Source organism: Carassius carassius, chromosome 20, assembly GCF_963082965.1.
Source record: "Carassius carassius chromosome 20, fCarCar2.1, whole genome shotgun sequence".
Classification (NCBI taxonomy): domain Eukaryota; kingdom Metazoa; phylum Chordata; class Actinopteri; order Cypriniformes; family Cyprinidae; genus Carassius; species Carassius carassius.
This window is the reverse complement of record NC_081774.1, coordinates 25,928,142-25,955,728: the sequence shown is the minus strand read 5'-3', so window position 1 is coordinate 25,955,728 and position 27,587 is coordinate 25,928,142. Positions and strand designations below refer to the sequence as shown.

At 37.5% G+C, this 27,587-nt stretch overlaps 2 protein-coding genes across 5 annotated transcripts; both read left to right on the top strand.

Annotated features, from left to right (window-relative positions):
• Positions 1–693: 693 nt before the first annotated feature.
• Positions 694–5,832, top strand: fuz (fuzzy planar cell polarity protein). 2 transcript variants are annotated; one of them, XM_059502321.1, is made up of 2 exons: positions 694–877; positions 4,284–5,832. In XM_059502321.1, exon 2 carries the CDS (start codon positions 4,351–4,353, stop codon positions 5,629–5,631), a length of 1,281 nt encoding a protein of 426 aa, XP_059358304.1. In that variant the 5' UTR covers positions 694–877; positions 4,284–4,350; the 3' UTR covers positions 5,632–5,832. The 2 variants fall into 2 exon arrangements, with proteins under 2 accessions (XP_059358304.1, XP_059358305.1); XM_059502322.1 differs by lacking the exon at positions 694–877 and adding an exon at positions 927–1,043.
• Positions 5,833–9,822: 3,990 nt separating this feature from the next.
• Positions 9,823–22,418, top strand: gpt (glutamic--pyruvic transaminase). 3 transcript variants are annotated; one of them, XM_059502317.1, is made up of 12 exons: positions 9,823–9,961; positions 10,422–10,611; positions 17,425–17,514; positions 17,735–17,843; positions 18,760–18,893; positions 19,210–19,453; positions 19,646–19,725; positions 19,900–20,036; positions 20,210–20,384; positions 21,044–21,199; positions 21,278–21,390; positions 22,076–22,418. In XM_059502317.1, the coding sequence occupies exons 2-12, from the start codon at positions 10,471–10,473 to the stop codon at positions 22,164–22,166; spliced, it is 1,470 nt and encodes a 489-aa protein (XP_059358300.1). In that variant the 5' UTR covers positions 9,823–9,961; positions 10,422–10,470; the 3' UTR covers positions 22,167–22,418. The 3 variants fall into 3 exon arrangements, with proteins under 3 accessions (XP_059358300.1, XP_059358301.1, XP_059358299.1); XM_059502318.1 differs by having other exon boundaries at positions 9,825–9,961; positions 10,441–10,611; XM_059502316.1 differs by lacking the exon at positions 9,823–9,961 and having other exon boundaries at positions 10,207–10,611.
• Positions 22,419–27,587: the final 5,169 nt, after the last annotated feature.

Sequence of the window (27,587 nt, the reverse complement as noted above, 5' to 3'; positions counted from 1 at the left end):
GTCCCGTCCATGACTGTGATTGATTACGTTCTGTCATGATTTCTTCACTGTTTAAATGATTACTTTCTTTGGCTTGTTTAGATGGATAGCCTATGCTTAAGCAATGCCAAAGACAACAGCATCACTCAGAGATATCCAGTGGTTTACATTTGACTTGTCAATTGTAAGAGTCACACAATGGTAGTCAATACAGAGTTGATTGCATTTCAAGGTGTGAAATTCATTCATTTTGGTATGAACTAAGCATTTAATACTTTAAAATAAGTGGTTAAGTTAAATATACTGTTTTGATTTGATTTGATCTCAGTTTTTTTATTATTATTTTTTTTTAGGTGTTGCATGGTTAAAAATAAACTTTGCGTGTTTTAAAAAGAACACCGTAGCAAGACCAATTTAAGTTATAAATGTAAAAAAAAAACAATGTATTTGATTAACTTTTTTTCCGCAATTTTAAACATACCAGTGAATAATTGTGGCATGTTAAAATCTATTTTTGGTTGCTAATTCCTGTTAAAATAATAATAATAATAAATATAATCTCTCAGATTTGACTTAATCCAAGTGTTGTTGAATATAAGAGGGTGTTGATTATTTTAAATTAAAAGTTTTGTACTTCAAGTGAGACTGTTCAGGAGTGATAAAATAAAATGTTAAATCAGCGTAAGTCATACGTATATTTGCAGTTCAGTGCTGAATAATTCTAAACGGAACCAACAACAAGATCATGAAGTGTTTTATAGACTGTACTTGCGTTCACATGTAATCTCCGGAAGGTGGCGGTATGGAGCCATCAGTTCTCTTTTACTTTCATTGGCTGCGAAGAAGAGCGGAACCGCTGAGATGTTGCTGTGGATACGTGAAGTTTACAACTCCCAAAGTCAGGCAAGACAATTATTGAATTGTTTTTTCTTATTAGCAGTTGTCTTCTCAAGTCATTAGCGGCTTAATTGTGTGTGGAAAAACCTCTGGTCAAACTTATGCGAACTAACCGAACGCGTATTACACCAGGCTGTAAATGTTTCGGCGTGTATTAACGTTAACAGGTTTGTTCACAATTAATACTGACGAAAAATACACAAGCAAAAATAATTTCGTCATTTTGACGCAGATGTGTGACGTTAGCATACACTTCACATGAAGACCAGCTTTTCCAGTTAGTAAAGGGTAACGTTAAGATGCCGCCCGGGGCAAACACAAGGTGTTTTTCCATTTTAGTTAATGTGGGATTTGTGGATCACGTTTTGTGACTAGTATTATTATTATTTAATATGTTTGTGGATTTCGCGGGTTATTATTTATTAATTACATGAGTCAAATATATATTTCAGTTCGAAAGCATAATGTCTCAAATAGACTGTCACGTTTCTTCAATTAAAATATGGGCAATTAAACGTACATATATTTATAATCATTTACATAAGTCATAAAATAAATGTACTTAAGACTAATCTCTTTTACTGGGGTTCTGCTTTGTCATCGGTTATACAATTATTCAGCTAAATTGACAAAACACAATGGCACAATTGATTTAGTATGTTATATAATATAAAGTATTATATCATATTAAATACAAATAATATAAAATGAACAGGATCATTAATGAATATGTATTTTAATAACATAAAATATATTATTATGTATTGACATTAATACCTACATATTAATAAACATAGTTTATACATTCTTTAAAGAAATGGGTGGGATTGACTTTTAGTTTATCCATTCCCTGCTGGTGGAATGACTCGTCCAACTCGAGTCTTTAGCCATCTTCAAGAAATGGCTATAGACACATTCTCTTCCATCTAAACTTGACCCTCTAACACTAGCACTCTACAACCCGAATTCCGGAAAAGTTGGGACGTTTTTTTAAATTTTAATAAAATGAAAACTAAAAGACTTTCAAATCACATGAGCCAATATTTTATTTACAATAGAACATAGATAACATAGCAAATGTTTAAACTGAGAAATTTTACAATTTTATGCACAAAATGAGCTCATTTCAATTTTGATTTCTGCTACAGGTCTCAAAATAGTTGGGACGGGGCATGTTTACCATGGTGTAGCATCTCCTTTTCTTTTCAAAACAGTTTGAAGACGTCTGGGCATTGAGGCTATGAGTTGCTGGAGTTTTACTGTTGGAATTTGGTCCCATTCTTGCCTTATATAGATTTCCAGCTGCTGAAGAGTTCGTGGTCGTCTTTGACGTATTTTTCGTTTAATGATGCGCCAAATGTTCTCTATAGGTGAAAGATCTGGACTGCAGGCAGGCCAGGTTAGCACCCGGACTCTTCTACGACGAAGCCATGCTGTTGTTATAGCTGCAGTATGTGGTTTTACATTGTCCTGCTGAAATAAACAAGGCCTTCCCTGAAATAGACGTTGTTTGGAGGGAAGCATATGTTGCTCTAAAACCTTTATATACCTTTCAGCATTCACAGAGCCTTCCAAAACATGCAAGCTGCCCATACCGTATGCACTTATGCACCCCCATACCATCAGAGATGCTGGCTTTTGAACTGAACGCTGATAACATGCTGGAAGGTCTCCCTCCTCTTTAGCCCGGAGGACACGGCGTCCGTGATTTCCAACAAAAATGTCAAATTTGGACTCGTCTGACCATAAAACACTACTCCACTTTGAAATAGTCCATTTTAAATGAGCCTTGGCCCACAGGACACGACGGCGCTTCTGGACCATGTTCACATATGGCTTCCTTTTTGCATGATAGAGCTTTAGTTGGCATCTGCTGATGGCACGGCGGATTGTGTTTACCGACAGTGGTTTCTGAAAGTATTCCTGGGCCCATTTAGTAATGTCATTGACACAATCATGCCGATGAGTGATGCAGTGTCGTCTGAGAGCCCGAAGACCACTGGCATCCAATAAAGGTCTCCGGCCTTGTCCCTTACGCACAGAGATTTCTCCAGTTTCTCTGAATCTTTTGATGATGTTATGCACTGTAGATGATGAGATTTGCAAAGCCTTTGCAATTTGACGTTGAGGAACATTGTTTTAAAAGTTTTCCACAATTTTTTTACGCAGTCTTTCACAGATTGGAGAGCCTCTGCCTAACTTTACTTCTGAGAGACTCTGCTTCTCTAAGACAAAGCTTTTATAGCTAATCATGTTACAGACCTGATATCAATTAACTTAATTAATCACTAGATGTTCTCCCAGCTGAATCTTTTCAAAACTGCTTGCTTTTTTAGCCATTTGTTGCCCCCGTGCCAACTTTTTTGAGACCTGTAGCAGGTATTAAATTTTAAATGAGCTAATTAAGTGGATAAAAGTGTAAAATTTCTCAGTTTAAACATTTGCTACGTTATCTATGTTCTATTGTGAATAAAATATTGGCTCATGTGATTTGAAATTCCTTTAGTTTTCATTTTATTAAAATTTAAAAAACGTCCCAACTTTTCCGGAATTCGGGTTGTATATTATATTTCTATTCTATCTACTTGTTTTCTTTTTATTTATTAAAATCCTAACCCTCACCCACAGAGATGTAGAATTTGCAGGAGTAATATTTAAATAGTATTTTACAGTTTAATATTCACAGACACTGGGTTATATTCGGCTACAGTCTGGAGCCCTGCGCTTAGACTACCACGGAAGCGACTGAACGCAGCTGCGTGTACCGAATATACTCGGGAGTCGGTAACTTACTACCGGTACAACAGAGACGCTGGTATCATCACGTTTTTACATTTTCAGCACCGACTTGGTAGTGAAGTGCCAGTACTTGTGGCATCCCTAGTCGCCGTTTTACTGTCTGGTTGGTCTAGTCTGAAATACTGCTAAACAGCGGACATACTGCTAACCACTGATCTATAATATAGAAGCGGCTTCACTGTCTGTTGGCAGTTTAGAACGCGATGAGCGATCCAGTCATATATAGATCAGTGCTGCTAACGCGTTCTCATTTCTTCTTCGCTGCTCTAAACAGAAGAAGAAGAACCGTGCAGCGGTTAGGCAAAGCTAGCGGTCACAACTAGGTCTTGTTTAAGAAAATGGTATCGGATCGGAACATGGGTTCATGTACTCGCCGATGCCGATGCAAGAATTTGTTGTGGTATCGGTGATATTTCCGATACTAGTATCAGAATCGGAACAACTCTACATCTAAACATGTTAGAATTTAAAAATAAAGCACATTAGGACTGGAGTGCATCTTACCCCATCTCACTGTGCACAGTTGTCATGTCAGTGTTTGTCTTTTGCAGTATGTTCAATGTTGAAGTTCTAATGTGTTCATTTCTTTTGTCTTTATGCACCTAAAGGCTTTTTAAGATGTCTCCATCACTGATTGGTGTTTAGAGCCACTTTCCATCCCAGTCTACATTCACTATGCTGCAAGCAGAGACCCTCCAACTTCTGTGCCTCACATCCACCAGTGGGGTCCCTCTGTTCTCACGAGGCTCCGCAAAGCAGCTTCCCTTTTCCATCATCGGCTCCCTAAATGGTGTCCATATGTTTGGCGCCGGCCACGGGGCTCAGTTAATGAGCTGTGAGACAGATCGAGGGAGCCGTGTGGTTTGGGGTGTCTTCCAGGAGAGCCTGATGCTGATTGCGGTGAGCGGCGGCGGGGGCCCTGCCATCAGTGAGCTGCAGCTGCGTCGCCTGTTGGAGAACGTGTGGAACTGCATGGTCCTGGTCCTGGGACAGGACGAGCTGGCAAACATGCGCAATGTGGAGCGGCTAAAACGGGAGTTGCGCTCTTGCTACCGCCTGATTGACATACTCCTGGAGCGCGTCAGTGACGAACAGGGATTTATGGGAGATCTGACGCAGTGCGCTGACTGTTTGCTTCTCTCCCACTCAGGCTTGCTTCAGGAAGCCCTAGACTCCTTTACACAAGCAGCGGAGAGTGAATTTGGCTGCCTGCTGGTGCACGGCCGTGTGGCACAGGCCACGGAGAAGTGGTGGTCTCGACTGTCGTCCCAGGAAGTTGTTGTGCTCTCAGTCTTGGTGCACTCGCTCTCCGGTGCATCTTCATGTGACTACCCCGTCTTCCTTCCCCAAGGAAGTCCTACCGTCGCAATTCGCTTACTCAGTTTCCAACTACTGCCTGGAGTTCACGTGTGTGTCCTCTGTGGCCCCAAACCCTCTTTATACAAGGCAGAGAATGAGCTTATCGGTCGTTTTTGGTCCACTTTTGTGGAGAACCTGCGTAACTGTTTGGAGCAGGCCAAACATTCTACTCTTCCCCTATCTGTTAGCCTTCGCTGGGACATCCAGGCGCTTCTCCTCATCAACCGTGAATCTCGCCGTGCCGTCACCGTCTGCCCTCGTGTGCGCAGTGGCGCTCCTTCGGAGGCTACGCCTCTCCTCTCGTCAGGCAGGCGCTTGGAGCTCCTCCGTCTTTTTTATACATTTGCCATGACTCGATATTTTAACTGTCAGGAGGCATCAGTTTCGTCAGCCTCGACTACCTCGGAGGATTTCTCTCAGGGTTTTACCCACGTCCCTGTGCAGTGTTACCTTGTAACAGATGAGTGTAAGTGTTATGGCCTGCAGAGTTCCCAACACCAGCTCTTCCTCCTCATGGATCTCTCTGTGCCCACGTTTGCCTTGCGTACTGTGGCTACACAGACTCTCTCAGCGATTACTGCTGCAACTGGTTTTTAGAGCACTGGTTTGGACATGTATGGGTTACTTAACCAGGTACCAGATTTACTGGATTTGCAAAAATGAACAGCTCAAGCATTAATGCTAGAGAATAGTTCACATAAAATTAAAAGACTGTCATAATTTTCTTACCCTCATGTCCTTATATAACCTGTTTGAGTTTGTGTTTTCTTCGAAAAACAAATCTTCCAAAAATGGTCCGTACAATAACAGTCATTTTTCGAAACAGAGCATTGAATCACATTGAGAGAAAATGACAAGACATGTTTCCAAATGTCTTCTTTTGTACTGACATGCAGATTCGGAGCGACATGAGGGTGAGTAAATGATGACAGAGCTTTCCATTCGGGTGAACTATCCCTTTAACTGGTCACTGGCAATTTCTGGCTGGAATCATCAGGCTCATGTCTTGTTGTATATTAATCAAAATAAGACTTTGTTAACCCTTTACAATAAGGTTTAATTTGAACTAGCAATGAACTATTTCTGCATCTACTAATATAGTTTTATTTTTAAAGAAGCTTATAGTATAAATTTAAACATTGATGATGTTTACACATGATGTATGCATAAGGATTATTCATTGTTAGTTAGTGATACCCACTGCATTAACTATGTTAACAAATTGAACATTATTGTAAAGTGTTTCTAATATTGCTTTACTGTAACTATTTAAGAACTTTCCTTGGAGTTGGATAAAAAAAAAAACAGGATATAAAAAAAAATGTGATTCTAGAAAGTGAATCAAAATTAGACTCAAAAGCACTTAATGACTACTGTATAACTGTATATGTGTAGCGTTCACACTGTGATACACATACTTTGTTGTGTTGTTATGAAACATTTAATGGAAGCTGTGTTTGGCATTGAGGACAAACATAACATTATTTTCGAAAGCTGTGTATGTTAATATTCACTTAATGACACTGGTGAACAAATAAGTTTTATAATATGTTTGAATTTGTGGTGTGAATTAATACATATGCATCTTTAGATTTTTTGTTTCCTTATGCTTCAGTTATATTTTCATGTTTCAGCACCAACAATGGAATAAAATCATTCTGTATTCTTCTGCATTCATCATTATTATTTCTGAACCACATTCATGTTTGTCAAAGTGTGATTTTTTTTTTATTTGTAAAAATCAGCAGTGATCTGTGTAACCACGCCCCCTGCTGTCCAATCGTATTATGTTCCAAGAACAGAGATCTTTATTTTTGAAACAAGAGTGGGTGATGGAAAGGAAGTAAACACTTGCAGGTTAAATAAAGAGAGGATATTGGGTGTGAGTATTGCTGCAATTAACATTGTAATTACATGTTTACACCTTATTTTAAATATAAATAGCACTGTCCTGTACAGCCAGCACAATAGTTAATCTGCAATTGCATGCAACGATTGAGAATCTAAAAAAGGGTAATGACTAAATAAATTTAATGTGCATGATGTGTTCAAAAGAAGTATAGCTGTTTTTATTGGATGCACTTAGGATAGAAGTCCAATCCTGGGTTTCTGTAAAACGTTTTATTATGAAGATTTATTAATCAGTAGTCTATGAATGTCTGAAGAGGTGTGTTGTTTCTTTATGGAGAATGAAACTTGCAGCAACTAAAGTTCTAGTCCTTGTTATTTGGTTCATATACATTTATCCATTAACAAATTCAACTTATCATGTCTTCAATAGGTGGAAAAGAGTTTCCCTGAGTCACTCCTTCAAGTCAAAGGTCAATGCAGTCTGTTTGACACAAAGCTGAAATATCCTTGAAGTATACAGCCAATAAGCTGTATAAAAGGCTAAAAAGAATAAAATTAAATATGGCATGTTTTATATCAAGCGTTTCTTCCACACCCGCTCATTATCTTTGCTTTAATAAAGTGATAACCCGGGTTAAATACCAGTTAAGATCTGTGACATGCCTCAGTTTGCAAAGACAATGTGCTGATAGAAAGGCATTCACAATGGAAGTCTATGGTGCCCCTGACTGTACAGCCTATCCCTTGTCTCACTGAAAAACTAGCTCGAGTATTAGATCAGACATTATATCACAGAATAGGAGTAGCAGGCATTGGCTTGTGTCACTAACTTCATCTGTTGTGATTAATCTTCATTAGCACTCTGAGTGCCTGTTAATATGCTTCTAACCACATAATCAGGGAAGTTACAGGTTATCTGTTGCAGTTAAATGAATAGTAAATTCTTACCTCTAAGCTGTCATCATTAGTCTCTGTACAAGTGCATATACAATCATAAAAACTTTTAACTGGAGGGCTACTGTTTACTGTGCCATTGTTCACCTTTTTGTCCCATTTGAAATGTAATTAATACTATTACAACACATTTAGTTTCTAAAGAACAGTTTTAAAAGTTTTCCTTTGTTGTGACTTAAAGTAATATATGGATTTTGGGGCTATATTTATTTAATCACCGAATTCACATGAATTAATTTTTGGCAGTTGTGCTTAAAGGATGTCCCTAATGTGCACAATTTCTATTAGGCTTGATGGGTGGTGTGATGAGGAAATGAAAAACATCGGGACTGGTTTATTCTTCTCTGTTTTATGCTGAATGTGGTTGGTCACATGTTTCTGCTCCTAAGCTTGTGGTACAACTTCATGACATAATTTGCTTGTCACCATGATGCTTTTATGGCTGCAATATCTTATGCTTGAGTTGTGTGCAATTAAATGCGTCACTAGATTAAATTCTTTTGACAAATTATTTTACTCCGTCTGAAACAGTTTGCTTGTTATTCAGTCAGCAACGATTGAGACATCTGTTCCTTGAATAAATGTACTGATTCAGCATACGAGACAATGTACAAACTTGAATCTTGATGTTAGAACAATTTATGAATGATAGTATATACAGTTTTATTTAAGTGAATATTTTAATAGATTTATCACATCATAGCTGTTCAGTGTGATATTTTGTCCACTAAAGTCCTATAAAATAATATGTGAAAGATGATATACCATTGTATCATGCACTTGGCCCAATGGAGGTATCCAATTGAGGTTTCTTGCGTGTTTGGTCTTTTAAGTGTGAAAAGTTAATTTCTAATCTGACTCCATTTTATTATCTTTTCTGACTCCACTTTATTATGTCTTTGAAATTAGATTTACTATTTAGTAGGTCACATGCTTACCATTGCTTCTGTTTAGCCACCTACAGTCACCCATGTAACAGCTTAGTTAAAGCTCAAACAATAATCAATAAGTTATCTATAAGTCAAGGATTTAGTTAGAAATCTAATCTCACCTGATGTGCCCCATTCTGCATTTAACCCGAGATCTAGTATGTACTAAACCTTGGACGCATATTTGCGGTAGTACGTTTTCACTTAATCTACTTGAGAAAATTATGTCAGAATAAGTCTGAATAAAATCCAATGTAACAATTTATTATCAGTCAGGTAAAAATTTATTATGCCAGTTACGCAGCCAATTCAAAGATATCAAAAAGACATCAACTTTTTAAAGATTCATCTAAGAGTAAAATGCTTTTACATTGGAAAAATACATGAAGTGTGTGGATTGGAGTTAACAATTGAAATTTACACTGATAAAGTCATAGAAATGATTGTTTGCACCTTTTTGGGGAACAGATGGTAATTGCATGAAACACACTGGGAAATGGCACACTCTCTACAGCAGTGGTACTCGAACCTCTCTCCATGAAGTACCAGTCTCCAATAATGAGCTGAGTTGAATCAGGTGTGATAGATGAGGTAAAATGTGCAGTGCTGGAGGTGATTCATGGAGAGGTTTGAGAACCACCCTGTACTGTGAGCAGAATATCTCTAAACTTAGATATGAATTAACTTTTAGTTTACTTCTTGTAGGAAATTAACACCATTGTAAAACATTTAATAATATATCCTGTGCTACTTCCTGTTTATCCAACACCCAGCCCGCATAATAAGACCAAAGTGGTTGAATAATGAAGAGCATGCTGTCTGGAACGTCATGGTCCCTGATCACATGACAACTAATTAGATTTAGCATTTTTTTTAAAGTAATTTTGCCATTTTATCCAACTGGTCTACTATTTCCAAAAGTCTACCAGTGCCTTTGCAGAACAATTCTTTCAAAGAACACATAACTCTGTAATGTGATCACTGTTCATGAATCTCTTTTACAAGACACACAGAGCCTCATGGGAGGAGCTGGCGTGCTTTATTCTCAGTTATTGGATCAATGGGAGGAGGTTCACTGTGAAGGCAAATTTTACACCGGTTAAAGTTTGGAGCCGCTTCAGACGCTTCACACGGGTCGATCGTTTCTGTCTGTCGTCTCGGTAACCGAGGAGGCTTCCCTTTCTACACTTCTGGTGCGTAATATAGCGACTGTCTGGAGGAGGTACTGGCTATAAAACTTCCCATTTAAAAAGAGGCAGTCATGGAAAAGTAACAAGAGAAACACTGAATGCACTGTTTTTGAGCCTTGTAGAGAAAAAGAGGCGTGGGGAAATAGTGGGGGTCAGCAGTTACTTGTGCTTCTTATGAAATCTTGAGCTATCTGATGCAGAGTCCAAAGGTCTTCTAGGGTAGATCTTTGTAGGGTTTACTGCGTGCGCTGATAACCAAAGTTTAAGAACCCAATTTTAAGCTCTACCTCTTAAACCGTTAAGTAAACCTGTGGCGCTTTCAACTGTTTATAAAAATGTTATCTAACAGAACCGCGAGTGTTTTGAAATGGGGAAGATGTGAGGCTTTCGCGGCGGTGTACCCCAAGGTTCCAGACCGGGTCCTGAACTTTTCTCCACTGGCTTCCCTTTCTTCTCCCCATAGAAATCTTTCTGCATTCCAGGCGGCACAAAGCGAAGATCTACAACCGAAGATGTCCGAGAACGGAGCGTTACCGCTTCGGGGGAAAGTGCTCACCGTTGACACAATGAACACCAACGTGAAGAAGGTGGACTACGCGGTCCGCGGACCAATCGTTCAGCGCGCGGTTCAGATCGAGAAGGAGCTAAAAGAGGTACGAGCAGTAGCCTATTCATTACAACTTCGCCAAAAAAGTGAAGCATTGCGCTGAAGTTTATGATATGGCAGGCTGCAAATTCAGCAAACATCCCGTTATTCTCATGCGCACAGTTGGGAAGCAAGACATATACGTAGCATATCAGGGTAACAATTATGTAGTGTGTTTATTTGACTATCACCTCGCTCTAAAGTGAAAACGACTATGTGACCTGATGAGCTATTGTGAAATTTTACTTTTACAAATTAGGCTACTTTTGGTTTTACATTGTAGTGTGGTTTCGAATAGAACAATTGGTTGCACTTTATTTTACAGTACGTGTACTAACATGTACTTATAGTGTACTTACAGTATATTTATCTAAGAAAGTTCTGGTAATACAAGGTAACTACATGGGGTAGGGTTAGGTTTAGGGGTAGGTTCAGGGTAAGTACCTAGTTATTACATAGTTATTGTAATTACTATAATAAGTACATAGTATGTACATGAGGAACAGGACTGTAAAATAAAGTGCTACCCAAACAATTTTACTATGTAAAGTACATTTTAAGTTACTTGATAAATTTTCTTATCGTGCATGTGCACTGAACCTCTCTCGGATCATATACATAAGCTATTTATTGTTCATTTAGTTATGGCTACAGACAGCAATCCTGGTTTCTGGGAGTAGTAGTAAACTCTGGGGTCATGCTCACTGATTGTCATAGGAACAGAGAACATCCCTGTTTGTCAAGTCTTTACTTCACTCTCTAAATTGGTGGCTGTATCTAAGTAAATTACTGCACCTTCCAAGAACTAACATGCATGGAAATTATAATAGATTTAAAACATCTGTTGCCACACAGTTGCAAAACAACTGCTGAAGCTGGATTATTTTCTTCCAGATCTAACATTTAACACACATTCTCAACAGAAAATCTTGTTATATTTGGTTTTTAAACCACATTCATCACTCATTTAAAGCTTACAGAAGTTATTTTGATTATTTGATTATTTTTCTAAATGTCTTAATGCTCCTTGTCTCAGAGCCAGACCTTCAATCATAAACCATGAAAATGCATTATAAAAATAATAATTACATTTTAAACCTGTGATAATCTAAACAAAGCATGAAATAACCATTTCAATATTGTGACAATGATTTAATCCAGTTTTATACAAATTATAGCTGTCACTCAATCATTTCAAATACACTATAAATGTGCTTCAAAAGGCCTTTGCTCAGATGCAAGTTACTGGCAGTCACAATGACAATATCCACACACACACACACACACACAGACACACACACACACACACACACACACACACACACACACACACACACACACACACACACACACACACACACACACACACACGCGGTTAGAGACTGCAGGAACAAGTACTGCAAGAACAATAAGTCAACAGACTCTATTAAAGGTGTTAATGGTAAATAAATTGTGAAAGAGCTCAATCACAACATCCTTCTCTCATTGCTGTAATAAAACCTGTACTTTTTTCAGCATGCTAACTGTTTTCCAGGAATCTCATGTTATAATAATGCAGCCAAGATGTTTTCTCAGCATAGTCTGTTGGGGGATTTCTTGATCTAGGAAAGAATATGCACTCTGTTTTAGACTTGGCACCCACTGTCAGGTCTGTTGGTTTTAGGTTCCTGGGAAAGACATGCATGACAAAGGTGGCCTTCACCTAATACTGTACAAATCTTTCTTTGGCTTCCTACTGCTTGCTTCCCCTAATTTACCTGATGCAATCTCTTTCACTCTGCAATTCTTTGTCTTTTTGTTTGTCTTTGTCTTTCTCTCAGTAAAGTTTTATTGGTATGTAAAAGATTACAATATTGCAAAAGCAAGTATACGTATAGCATCCATGTAGTTACAAAGTACATGAACTTACGTCAGAGGTGAGCAACTCAAAAGTCCACTGTCTTGCAGAGTTTAGTTCCAACCCTAATCAAATGCACCTGAAAAATGTAAACAAAGTCTTTGGGATTACTTTTTGATTTGGTTGGAGCTAAACTCTGCAGGACAGTGGACTACGATGCCCAGAGCTACAGAAAGTCCAAACATAATGTTTCCTGAATGTTTCAGGGGCACAGGAGCGGGAGAATGAATGTATGATTATACTGTAATGAGATGCACAGTACATATGCAAATGCTTATTAACAAACAATTTCCTGATATTGATAGACAATAACAGAATGATCTTTTCTTTAGCTCTTACAAAACATATGGTCTAAAGATTTTATTAATTCAGAATTAAGTTTTGATGCTTTTAGTCTAGGGCTTTTAGCTTTGAGTCCATATATGTTAGCATACTCCTAAAAGTTAACTAAATCATCTTGCCCTGAACAGGATTTTGTCCAATCAAATGCTTGCTAGAGTGAAAATGTCCTGCCCCTAAAATTTATCACAACTAACTAGCAAGTAACCCTTCATTATGTCCTGCTGTTACAATAGGATCTACATGAATAAAGGGAAAAAAGAACGGCTTTCATTACATAATTTTGAATAATCTTTCTAAAATAATATGCTCAGCGGGTTTTTGCTGGAGCTGGAACTGAAACTGGTGACTTCCACAAAAAACACAACAGTACAAAGTTACACCCCAAATGTATTACAGAATACAGAACAATAGAGAAATGATTATCAATCATAATGTTCCACGTACACCAGACATTTTTATTAGATTTTTACTATTTAGAATATATGTTATGAACATTTCCTTAAAAGTTCCTCAAATTCGCTTTAAGCAGCAGATACCATTACCTCTATCCTCCCAAAGAGTGGGGTGGTGTACATGCAAAATAACAAAAACAGGTGTACAACCAGAAAAAAAAGTGAAAAGTCAGCTCACTGTTGCAGTTTTTTTTTTTTTTTTTTTTTAAAAAGCCGTTTAACCTTGCAATTTGTTTATCCTGCACTGGATCTTTAATGCATATGCTGCTATAAATCTGGAATGTAGATCATCAGTCATAATTTGACTAAATGAATGGCAGTTAATGTGGGGCAAGGCCAGCTGTAATAACAACAGAAATGCTTAATGAAATCTGACCCACTGTCCCTCATGCTTCATACTGCTAAAGTCTGCGTTACTCAGTTTTACAGGTCTGAAACCTCTTTCCAGCACAAACTATCCACCATCTGTTTAAACAGGATTAAAGTTCGTCATTCCCTTAGGGGCGGTAGACACACAGCTAACTCTGATTGGCTGCCATTTACAATCATCTCTTCTTTGTGACCAATAGTTAAAGGGTTGGGAAATAATGCTTTTGGTATTTTTTGGGGGAGGTGGGAGTTTCTGGTAGATGCATCTGGTTCTATTGGACAGAGAATCAGTCTCGCCTTAGTGAGAAACAGATGTGCCGCTTGCAATCTAGTCCCGTCCGTACCAACTCCTGAGAGCGCTGCTGTTGTTTGTTGAATTCCAGACAGCTGGAGCCTGAGGAACAAGATGTGAGAGAATGAAAGAGCCATAATAAAGTGCAAGTACAATTTCAGCACTAAGCCTTTGTTTTATATCACACACATAGCATGCTCTTTTGCAAGAATGGCTTTTATGAAAAAAAACTTGCCTGTAAAAAAACTTGTACTACTTGCCTTTTGTTAAGATGTAAGGCGTGATACAAGTTAAACACGCAGTGACAAGCACACTCTTTATTCAGGCTGACTGAATCCATTTAGTTTAAATGAATTATGAATTATTATTTAGATGTTAATGTGATCCCCGTCCTTACGCTGCTCTGACACAAGATCTTTAATACTAACTCAGAGTATTACAGCCTCAGCCCAACACTATCGCTCTCTTTGTGGTGGTCTTTATGGTGTAGAATCTTTAGTATTTCTATTCCTCAGCTGTGTAGCAGACACCACACCCAAGATGCTCGTTGCAGGAATGAAAGTTTTATTCACGGCCGGGAGCCCACTGGTCACAACAACCAAAAGAGAGACTCCCTGAACAGAAGGATACATGAACATTTATACCTTGTAGTTGAGTAAAAATCAATGTCACTCAAATCTTCTTCACTATAATTGGTTTGACTGATCTGGTCATTGGTTTGTCATTCTACAGTTTTAAGCACTTTTTTGGCTAAGTAAAGATTATTTAATCATAGAGACACAGTCTTTGATCTAAGCATCCTTAGTATGAACTTTTCAGAACATTTTATGTTGATCGTACCCTTTTGACTCTTTCTGAGGCCATTACATAAAATATTTCCATCACAAATTCAAAGGACAAATTTACAAACCATATATATGTTTTAGCTAGAGAAAAACATGTTTTCAAATGTTAATTTAGGGGGTTTTAAAGGGCTAGTTTACCATTAAAAGAAAATTGTCGTTTAAAACCTCTCTTTTTTGTGGAACAAAAGTTGGTAATCAATTTTGGGAACCATTTCTTTCTTTTAGATTTTGAAGTGAACTATTTTCTATAACTCTACATAATTTTAGTTGTTGGTGTTGCTGAGATTTTTATGCAACCCATGCATGCCTATTCATAAATGACAGGATTATCAGCTGACATCTGGGTTTTGTTAGGATTTGAAGTGTATTCATTACGTACAATCTGCTTACATGCCAGTTTAGTTCTCTTTTCCTTGTTTGTGGTTTCCTTGTTTCTTGTACATTTGTTATTATATTATTAAAATGCTGCATTTGCATGCGACTCTTTGATAGTTTCAGAGTTTTCGGCGTTACATCTAGAAGTCTGACTGTCATTGTATAACATGCTATGAGATTGGATTCAGGGAGCACATTCCTGCTGATCTTGTGAGGACCTGCTCTGGCTGTAAGATATCATATTCATAACACGTTTTTATGGGAAGGGTTTTGACCACTTCAGATTGAAAAGTTGCAAGAACAGCCTATTAGTATCGTCTAGAGGGTGTGTGATAGTCTCTCTTACAGGCAGTGAGAAATTAATGCATTCACACATTTATTGCTTCTACACTTCATAACTGCAATAGCGGAGTAATTAGCTGATTTACCAAATAACTCTTATCAAATACCAATAGAGAGTTCAAAAGGCAGCTGAGGAATGCTGACTAGCAGGGGATTCACATCATTCTTGTCAACTCATCAATTCCTTTGCCGGCTACACAATTCAGAGAATGATTATAAATCTTCATATTGAGAACTGTGACTTATTGCAGACACTGGTTCCTTGGCAAATATAATAACTTTACAGGGGACTCCATTTAATTTCATCACTGTAGGAGCAACAGTTGAGCTACTTGAAGAGATATCATTGATGTCTCTTTTCTATGGTGATGTCTTTATTCCACACATTCACATTCAGTGTTTGAACACACATTCACTCCATGTGTCTGATCATTGAAATCTTTTATCATTTCCTTAAGCAAGTAATATATGTCACAAAAAAAAAAATCCTCAAATGAGAGTTAAACAACAGTATCTTGAACAGCATATCTGAAAAAACAAGGTGTTTGTGTTTTCCAATCAGCATGCAGCGAGAGTGACGGGGGGTTGTTTGTGAGGCTTCAGCTGCACAGTCTGTTTAAGTGATTTTGAAATGAGAATACAGAAAGAATGGGACACAGAAGGGGACTGGAATAACCCCTGCCGTCAGCAGTACCACTGACCCTTGCCGCTTGTTTGTTCACCAGATAAGACATGTAAACAGCATTTTAACCCTCTGCTGGTCAGATGATTTCAGAGGTTGTAATAAAAATAACAAAAATCATCTCGCACAATTGAGGAGGATCTGCTATTTCTTTTTTTTTTTAAGCAATCAGATTTAAGGATTTTTTTGGTGAATGATTAAACCTGTGAAAAAAAAGTTCCCTTAGGCTTAGGGCCAGATTTACTAAACGGGGAAAATTAGTGCGAGATCGCAATACCAAAACAGCGCAGATGGTCGTGGCAATTACTGCAGGTTATTTACTGACAACGTGCTCATTAAAGAACACAGATGCAACATCTCATTTACATATCGACCAATGGGATGTAGCATACCAAGCACAGTGCAAATTAGCATAGTCGCAAATAAGCAAAACCAGATAAACATCAAGTGTGTGTTATCTACTTAAGACACAGGTGGGGGGCATTAAAATAATGGTGCACATACCAGTAATTTGACGAGCGCAAACATTATTAAATCGCATTGCGTGATTCATTTTAATACCGTCCTCCCATTAATTTTGCATTTTAAAGGGTAACTCCTACAAATACATTTTCAATAAAGGTCAGGCACAAAAATGACTTTGTCCATGCCTTTTCAGTGCTGATTCTTCACTGAGTAAATTCTTCATCTTGAGTAAATCCTGATACCAAAAGACAGTTTGTGCTGGTGCAAGCTCTGGCCTTCAGGGTCTGTGAGAATGTTTATCTGTCTCCAGCCAGGTGTGACCCTGGGTCATGAGAACCAAAAGGTTTTTATGGTTTTACAACTGATTTAAAGACTAGTACGGCTTCACTCACCGTGTCTATACAAGACGCTACAGTTGTCGCTTTGCAGGTCGCCGTGATTTTGCCAAGTAAGACTTGACTTAACCCAGTCCTTATCCCTATACTGTACCTAACCCTACCCATAATTTATTCCTAAAATCAGTGGGAAAAGATAGCTGATTAACAAGGGTGTTGAAGCACCTAACCCTGATTGTAAGCCTAAAACAAGATATTTCCTTTAAACTTTTATTTTGTCCAGTTGGAGGATTACAAACATTTCAATTTTTGAGTCAGTTTTAGATTGCATTGTTTTCATTTGTCAACCTCCTTCTCAAACCAAGGTGCATGAGTTTTGTGTGTTTGGAATGACTTGAAAGTCTGGTTTTTTACTCTATTACAGGGGGTCAAGAAGCCTTTTGAAGAGGTCATTAAAGCAAACATCGGAGATGCTCACGCTATGGGCCAACGCCCAATCACATTTTTCCGACAGGTATGTGATTTCTCTCCTTTTGCTGACTACGAGTCTCAATGAATGATCTACTCCATTGACATTTCCAGACACTTTCAGGTCCACTGCGCTTTCAGCTGTTCCATGCATTAACCAAAGTCAGCAGTTTCTGATGAACCGATTTGTACATAGCCAAGGTTTTTTTCTTTTTGCTTTGTTTCTAGATTTTGATGTAGCCTGATAAGCTGCTTGTTTTCTCTAGGTGATGGCGTTGTGCACTTATCCACAGCTGCTTGATGACAACAAGTTTCCAGAAGATGCCAAAAATCGAGCGTGGCGTATTTTGCAATCATGTGGAGGAAACAGCATTGGTATGTGATGTGTGTGTATAATGTGAGTTTGCATGAAATATCAAATGACAACAGTCTCCAATAATTATTTATAATTATCTCCAATTGTCTCCAATATTTTTTTTAAATAATTATCACACATGCAGATGATCTCATATAATGTGTAAGACTATGTGAAATATCACAACCTTTGGATAAGCATTTTGTTTAAAAGCACACATATATAAAGTCAACATGAAATGACAGCCTATTTTATTTCTGTAATGTGATACATTTATGAGAGAAAATAGATATTTCTTTGAGGAACAAAATGTTGAGGGGTTCTTGCTTTTATCCAGTGGTCTCTTTTGGAAAGGAAAGCTAAAGGCCTCGGTTATGTCTTCTGAAAAGTAAAGTTGTTTTCGAATATTGTGCACAGTTCAGATGTATAATTTAGAGTAAGGCTATGAAATATGTATTAATAAAGTAAATATGGTATACCTTAAGGTATAGTTCATTCAAAAAAGAAAATTGTCATCAAGTTTACAAAAGAAGAAGAAGGGGGAAAAAGTCTCACAGTGTCACTGTTTTTCATACAATAAGAACCTGCAGGATCTAGTTTTGTTTTGGACCCCATTGACTTTCAGCTGGTTTTATATAGATAAAACCTGTTGACACAAAACTGTTATCTTTCGTGTTGCGCAGAAGAAGAAAAAAAGTGGTGATCAGTTACAGGATATGCATGTTTATATACACATTTTAACCAAAAGTCTTAATTATAAACTAAACTCTAACTGTACTAATGGTTAACTACTGATGTTACCCAGTGTTTTCCGGTCAAGATGTCACTGATTAAAGTGAAGATTTCAGTCGCTGTCACTGAAGTTTTTAAGCTCTATAGTTTGTGAAGGACCTAATTTCATATTCACACCTCCCTTGGCTCTGTTCCGTCTCTCAGGTGCGTACACAACCAGTCAGGGCATTGATTGTGTGAGGCACGATGTTGCAAACTACATACAGCGTCGTGACGGCGGTATTCCGTCTGATCCTGATAACATCTACCTCACGACGGGAGCCAGTGACGGCATTGTGGTACGTTAGGCAAACACAATTCTATGTACACTGAACTTGTATACTCCGAGTCAGCCAGTATGCAATTAAAGAAACAGTCCACCAGTTTCCTGCTCTACTATATCCAGTGTACTTATTAGTTCTTATTAGTACAGCAAAAAAATCATATATATTTTATTTTATTTTATATATTATTCACTTAATTTAATTTATCACACTTAGGATTTTTACATTAAAAAAGTCCCAGTCTTTCACTCTTAAACAACCATTCATTTGTTAAATGTAGTCTTGTTTCTTATGGTCTTCTTGTGTCTTATTCTCTCTTATTGTCGTTTAGACCATACTAAAGCTGTTGACCACTGGGGAGGGTCGTACACGGACGGGGGTCATGATCTCTATTCCTCAGTACCCTCTTTACTCCGCATCGTTAGCAGAGCTGGGTGCTGTTCAGATCAATTACTACTTGAATGAGGAGAAGTGCTGGAGTCTAGACATTAGTGAGCTACAGCGCTCTCTACAGGCAGCCAGGGAGCATTGCAGCCCCCGTGTACTGTGCATCATCAACCCTGGCAACCCCACTGGTGAGCCATTATAATATATTCAGATAGAAAACGGGTGTTTTAATATTTCACAGTATTAGTTTTCAATATATTTTCGTAACCTTGGAGAGCATACGACTCTTAATTTTTATTTTATTTTTGCATGGTATAATAAGATTGTTTTCTGAATTATTTCCCTTTGAAACTATCTCTTTGCATTCTGTCTTTCAATAGGTCAGGTACAAAGCAGACAATGTATCGAAGATGTAATCCGATTTGCAGCCAAAGAAAACCTCTTTCTAATGGCTGACGAGGTAAGTTAAAGTGTGGGGTTTACACCATGTTATATCATTTTATGAAATCTGTATTCACATCAAGTGCACCCCTAGCATTAACATTGACAAGGCTTAACATTCATAGAAGGGTTAAATACGATATTTCCTTAAAAAAAAACACTAAATATTTATCATACTCGTTCGGTTTCATAGGTATATCAGGACAATGTGTATGCAGAGGGCTGTGAGTTTCACTCCTTCAAGAAAGTGCTGTTTGAGATGGGTCCAGAGTATTCAAGCAAACTTGAGCTGGCATCATTCCACTCCACGTCTAAGTGCTACATGGGAGAGTGAGTACAAGTCTGTCACGCTGTCATTTCAGATAAAAATGCACAAACTTGGTATGGAGCGACATCTGACCCTGCTGAAATAAACAATACGTAGCATGTTAATGGTTTGAGTTCATCCGGTCCATACAATGTACTTGGTTTTCTAACATTCATAAACAAACAAACACTTTCAGATGTGGTTTTCGAGGGGGATACATGGAGGTTATCAACATGGACCCAGAGGTGAAGGCTCAGCTCACCAAGCTGGTCTCAGTGCGTTTGTGCCCGCCTGTACCTGGACAAGCCCTCATGGATCTGGTGGTCAACTCCCCTCAGCCTGGAGAACCCTCCTACCAAACTTTCATCAAGGTGCCAGACAAACTAGCATGTTGGTGATCGACTCTGGTTAAGGGAAAATATATTTTCAAGACACAGGGTCTCATTCACAAGGAATTGCATGGATTACTATAAAAAAATATGTAATAAATTCCATGTAATTTTTTCTTAACCTTGATGTTAATGAATTTGGGGTATCTCAAATTAGCATCTGCGTACCTGAGGAAACGCATTTGAAAAAACAAGCCAAAACTATATATAGTATATATATACACACACACTATGGTCAAAATCTTTTGTATCCCCAAACATTTGAATGGTAGACTATCACAGTATCCACAAAAACCATAAGGCAGCACCATAAGTGTTTTTAACATTGATAATCATTAGTTTTTTTTTTTTTTTGCACCAAATAAGCATACATTTTTGCATATTCACGTGCATTTTTCATCATTGATTCATGTGATGCTGATGACTAGAGTAGCTGAAGGGCTGCTGAGAATTAAGTTAATAAGAATAAATTACAATTTAAAATAGTCAAATAGAAAACCGTTATTTTAAATTCTAATAATATTTTGCATCATCACTATTATTACTGTATGTTTGTTTAAATAAGTACAGTCTTGGTGAACGTAATTCTTTAAAAAAAAAAAGAATAACCTTTTTTAGTCCTTTTCCTCTGTCTCGTGTAGGAAAGAACAGCTGTTCTGAGTGCCTTGGCTGAAAAAGCCAAACTGACCGAAGAGATTCTGAATACAGTGCCTGGCATCAGCTGTAACCCTGTGCAGGGAGCCATGTACTCTTTTCCCCGTATCACCCTACCTGAGCGCGCCATCAACGAAGCCAAGGTCATTTTGTGTCATGTGTTCTTTGTCTTCTGCTTGGTCTGATTAAGTTGCTTCATGGCTTTATGTGTGTGAATACAGGCAAAGGGCCAGGCTCCAGACATGTTCTACTGCATGAAACTTCTGGAGGAGACTGGGATCTGTCTCGTTCCTGGCAGTGGTTTTGGTCAACAAGAAGGCACTTATCACTTCAGGTGTGTGTGTGTGTGTGTCCTCAAGAGTTTTGAACTTTCTTCTCATGGTTTGTGAAAGGAATTGCGGACACACAATATATGGATAGTTGACATGAAATCTCAAGCAGTGACATCAGTGTCCTGTAGTGCTATATTTTATCTAAAACTGTTTTAAGCTAAATTTTCTAGTTTTTGTGATGAAACTGAAGTCACAATAGATCTTTTTTTCCCCTGTATTGTGACAGATCTGTGTGAAATGGATTAAACGTATGGCAGGAATAAATTATCCTTTGATTGTTGTTTGGATTGAGACTGAGAGGTTTCACTGGCCAAGTTATGTCAAAAGAAAAAAAGTACAAATGAAACATACAGTTATACCTATAACTTTGTTTAATAAAAATATTTTTATTTCATGCCGACTTTATTATGCATGCTATTAGGCTCTTATTAATTGAGAAATTGTAGTGCATGAAATATTGGGCTGATAAAAAAATACAAAATAAAAATGGTATATTTGTAGATGAATTAGTAGAAAAATAAATTAAATGTATTTATATATGCATACGTGCTGTTTTAATAAGCAAATATTTTTTTTGCAAATAGACCAAACCAATCATTTTAATTAACATATTAAAGGCTAAATGCAATATTTGCTAAAAGGGTAGGGGAACAAAAAAATGTAACTTTGTTTTCTTTGTTTTACCAGGATGACCATCCTTCCTCCGACAGACAAGCTCAAGATTATGCTCAACAAACTGAAGGAATTCCATCAGAAATTCACCCAGCAGTATTCTTAACCCAGTTCAACTTGACCAGTCACAGCCCTTCTATCACAACTAAAAATCTCCACTTAATGTTTGGTCAGAATGTGGCCAAATAATCACTTGAGCCTTGACGAACACTAATCTGCACCTTTGCCTTGTTGCTAAAGATTAATGGACATACCATAAACCTATAATTATGCACTTGATAGTACTCTTTTAACATGCAGTGGGTAGAAATGGCAAGACTTGATTTCTGATTGCACAAAATTTTAACAAAACGATGACATTTTTTTAAAACAGCCCTGAACGAGTCCAGATCTTCTCGATGTGGTATGGTGTATGATGTATGTTAGTATGATGCGTGTGTAGCAAAATGAAAATAATGGGCATTGACCTGATTTTGCACTTTTCCCTTCAGTGCTTTGTGGCCATTTAAATTCTTAATGCATTCATGAATCAATGTATGCTACAATATTGCTGTATGTGTAAATAACAAAATGATTATATGGCAGATATAATACAACATGGATTAAAACATTTTTGTGCTGTGTGCTGTTTTAAGGGGTAGACACATTTTTTCTTCCACAAACTCCTCACCACTAGAGGACACACCACCACAGAATTCACACTTGATCACGTTTTGAATTGAAGCCTTGTTTTGTAACACCTCTGTCTCTCTCCCACACACAAAGACACACTACTGAGAGGGCCAACTGCTTCATTCTTTGATGGTGTCATTTTGTTAATGAGTTAAGAGACATAATGGGATGAGATGAGCTTTGAGAACTTCACATCTCAGAACTTTGAAAAGCTAATTGTCCCTCATCAGAGAAATGCTCTGATTATAAATGCTGCCTTGATATTCCACATCCATTTTAATCCAGTGTTTCCACACAAAAATTAATGTTTGTGCATATGTGTGTGTGCAATATATAGTACAAATATTCTTTTATGCTCAGCAAAGCTGAAAAAGTTAAATATTACAATTAAAAAAAAACTGTTTATTTTTTAATTGATTTAATGTAATTGTTTGCTGCGATGGCAGCAGGCATTATTTTTGTGTTCAGTTTTAAATTATCTTTAAGATCTATTTCTAATAAGCTATGCTCTTAAAAATAAAGGTGCTTCACGATGCCGTAGAAGAACCTTTTTGTCTAAATGGTTCCATAAAGAACCTTTAACATTAGAAAAAAAAGGTTCTTTGTGGAACCAAAAATGGTTCTTCTATGGCATCACTGTGAAAAGCCTTTTGAAGCACCTTTATATTTAAGAATGTACTTTGTTGCTCAATAAATATTTCTCTTTATTATATGTAATACCATTTAAATGTTTGGGGCATATAATTTATTTAGGAAGGGTTCATTAAAATGATCAAAATGTCAGTAAAGTCAGTAAAACGTTTATGTTATAAAAGATTTCCATTTTAAATATATGCCATTCATTTGAACTTTTTATTCATTAAAGAATCCTTAAAAAAAAAAAAAGTGGAACGTGACACTGAAGACTGGAGAACGACAGCTTTGCCATCATATGAATAACATAGGTTTCATAGACAATTGGACGAGCTTTTGGGGCAGACCTGGCCTGTTGAAAAGAGATGGTCTTCATCCATCCTGGGGTGGAGCAGCTCTTCTCTCTAGAAATACGGTACATAGTCCTAGAGTTTATACTTGACTAACTGGGGCCCAGGTCAGGAAGCAGACAGACTGGCTAAACCGACCGTCTGCCAGCTGTCTCACGACATGGCGATCAGTTAATTCTCAGCACAGAGACTCTTTCACCTAGATATCACACTATAGAGACTGTGTCTGTTCCCCGAACTAGAAAATACAAAAAATGTCCAAACCAATTTAAGAGTAACAATTTAATTGAGGTTCAACAAATAAAAAAAGAGACACAATACGGATAAACAAATGATAAAGCTTGGCTTATTGAATATCAGATCCCTTTCTACGAAAACACTTTTTGTAAATAATATGATCACTGATCATAATATAGATGTGCTCTGTTTGACAGAAACCTGGCTAAAACCTGAAGATTTCATTATTTTAAATGAGTCCACCCCCCAAGGTTACTGTTATAAACATGGGCCGCATCCAAAAGGCAAAGAGGGAGGTGTTGCTTCAATTTATAACAACGTTTTTAGGATTTCTCAGAGGGCAGGCCTCAAGTATAACTCGTTTGAAGTAATGGTGCTTCATATAACATTATCCAGAGAAACGAATGTTAATAATAAATTCCCTGTGATGTTTGTACTGGCTACTGTATACAGGCCACCAGGGCACCATACAGACTTTATTAAAGAGTTTGGTGGTTTTACATCCGAGTAAAGTTGTGGCTGCAGATAAAGTTTTAATAGTCGGTGATTTTAATATCCATGTTGATAATGAAAAAGATGCATTGGGATCAGCATTTATAGACATTCTGAACTCTATTGGGGTTAGACAACACGTCTCAGGATCTACTAATTGTTGAAATCATACTTATACTTTAATACTGTCACATGGAATTGATGTTGATGGTGTTGAAATTATGCAGCCAAGTGATGATATCTCAGATAATTATTTAGTTTTGTGCAAACTTCATATTGCCAAAATTGTAAATTCTACTTCTTGTTACAAGTATGGTAGAACCATCACTTCTACCACAAAAGACTGCTTTGTAAATTATCTTCCTGATGTATCCAAATTCCTTAGCATTTCCAAAACCTCAGAACAACTTGATGATGTAACAGAAACTATGGACTCTCTCTTTTCTAGCATTTTAAATACAGTTGCTCCTTTATGCTTAAGGAAGGTTAAGGAAAACAGTCTGACACCATGGTATAATGAGCACACTCGCACCCTAAAGAGAGCAGCCTGAAAAATGGAGCGCAGCTGGAGGAAAACAAAACTAGAGGTATTTTGTATTACTTGGCGGGAAAGTAACCTATCCTACAGAAAAGCATTAAAAACGGATAAATCCGATTACTTTTCTTCTCTTTTAGAAGAAAACAAACATAACCCCAGTTATTTATTTAATACAGTGGCTAAATTAACGAAAAATAAAGCCTGAACAAGTGTTGACATTTCCCAACATCACAGCAGTAATGACTTTATGAACTACTTTGCTTCTAAAATCGATACTATAAGAGATAAAATTGTAACCATTCAGCCGTCAGCTACAGTATCGCATCAGACAGTGAACTATAGATCCCCTGAGGAACATTTCCACTCATTCTCTACTATAGGAGAGGAATAATTGTATAAACTTGTTAAATCATCTAAATGTTAAACCCTATTCAATCTAAGCTCCTAAAAGAGGTGCTTCCAGAAGTCATAGATCCTCTTCTGACTATTATTAATTCCTCATTGTCATTAGGATATGTCCCCAAAACCTTCAAACTGGCTGTTATTAAGCCTCTCATTAAAAAACCACAACTTGACCACAAAGAACTAGTTAATTATAGAATGATCTCGAATCTCCCTTTTCTGTCCAAGATACTAGAAAAGGCAGTATCCTCACAATTATATTCCTTCTTAGAGAAAAATGGTATCTGTGAGGATTTCCAGTCAGGATTTAGACCATATCATAGTACTGAGACTGCTCTCCTTAGAGTTACAAATGACCTGCTCTTATCATCTGATCATAGTTGTATCTCTCTATTAGTGCTATTGGATCTTAGTGCTGCGTTTGACACTATTGACCACAACATTCTTTTGCATAGACTTGAACACTTTGTTGGCATTAATGGAAGTGCATTAGCATGGCTTAAATCGTACTTATGTGACCACCATAAATTCGTAGCAGTGAATGAAGATGTATCATATCGATCACAGTATGTATCATCACAGATGTATCATATCGATCAAGTGCAGTATGGAGTACCTCAAGGCTCAGTACTAGGGCCGCTTCTCTTCACGTTTTACATGTTACCCTTGGGAGATATCATCAGGAAACATGGTGTTAGCTTACACTGTTATGCTGATGATACTCAGCTCTATATTTCTTCACGGCCCGGTGAAACACACCAGTTTGAAAAACTAATTGAATGCATAGTCGATATAAAAAAACTGGATGACGAGTAATTTCTTACTGCTAAATTCTGAAAAAACAGAGGTGTTAATTATAGGACCTTAAAACTCTGTGTGTAATAACCTCGAACACTGTCTAAGACTTGATGGCTACACTGTCAATTCTTCGTCATCAGTTAGGAACCTAGGTGTACTATTTAATAGCAATCTTTCCTTAGAAAGCCACGTTTCTAGCATTTGTAAAACTGCATTTTTCCATCTCAAAAATATATCTAAATTACGGCTTATGTTAATCCATGCATTTATGACCTCAAGGTTAGATTATTGTAATGCTTTACTGGGTGGTTGTTCTGCAAAATACAGCTAGTCCAAAATACAGCTGCAAGAGTTCTTACTAGAACCAGGAAGTTTGACCATATAAGCCCGGTCCTGTTTACACTGCAATGGCTCCCTGTCAAACATCGTATAGATTTTAAAATATTGCTTATTACTTATAAAGCCCTGAATAGTTTAGCACCTCAGTATTTGAATGAGCTCTTGTTACATTATAATCCTCCACATGCGTTGGGTTCTCAAAACTCAAAATCAAAATCAACTGCGGGCGGCAGATCCTTTTCCTATTTGGTGCCTAAACTCTGGAATAACCTACCTAACCATGTTCTGGAGTCAGACACACTCTTGCAGTTTAAATCTAGATTAAAGACCCATCTCTTTAACCTGGGAAAGGACCTCTACAGCCCTGAAAGACAGCGGAGACCAGGACAACTAGAGCCCCAGATACAGATCCCCTGTAAAGACCTTGTCTCAGACAACCACCAGGACAAGACCACAGGAAACAGATGATACTTCTGCAGAATCTGACTTTGCTGCAGCCTGGAATTGAACTACTGGTTTCGTCTGGTCAGAGGAGAACTGGCCACCCAACTGAGCCTGGTTTCTCCCAAGGTTTTTTTCTCCATTCTGTCACCGATGGAGTTTCGGTTCCTTGCCGCTGTCGCCTCTGGCTTGCTTAGTTGGGGTCACTTCATCTACAGCGATATCGTTGACTTGATTGCAAATGATTGCACAGAAACTATTTAACTGAACAGAGATGACATCACTGAATTCAATGATGAACTGCCTTTAACTGTCATTTTGCATTATTGACACACTGTTTTCCTAATGAATGTTGTTCAGTTGCTTTGACGCAATGTATTTTGTTTAAAGCGCTATATAAATAAAGGTGACTTGACATGAATACATTACATTTTTAAATAAATTGAAATCCAGAAAAGGTATTTAGAATTGCAATACAATTTATCAATATTACTGTTTTAAATGTATTTTTTTTATCACATACATTCTGCCTTGATGAGCATAAGAGACATCTACCAAAAGCTTTATAGAAATGCAAATATTCCAAACATTTGACTGGTAATGTATAAACGTAGAGGAATAATTC

Bases quoted from the DNA above. Each gene is read 5' to 3' on its own strand.
- fuz (XM_059502321.1), top strand. From the start codon at position 4,351: ATGCTGCAAGCAGAGACCCTCCAACTTCTGTGCCTCACATCCACCAGT.
- gpt (XM_059502316.1), top strand. From the start codon at position 10,294: ATGTTATCTAACAGAACCGCGAGTGTTTTGAAATGGGGAAGATGTGAG. The intron at 10,612-17,424 runs GTACGAGCAGTA...ACTCTATTACAG, and splicing joins TCGAGAAGGAGCTAAAAGAG to GGGGTCAAGAAGCCTTTTGA. The intron at 17,515-17,734 runs GTATGTGATTTC...TGTTTTCTCTAG, and splicing joins CAATCACATTTTTCCGACAG to GTGATGGCGTTGTGCACTTA.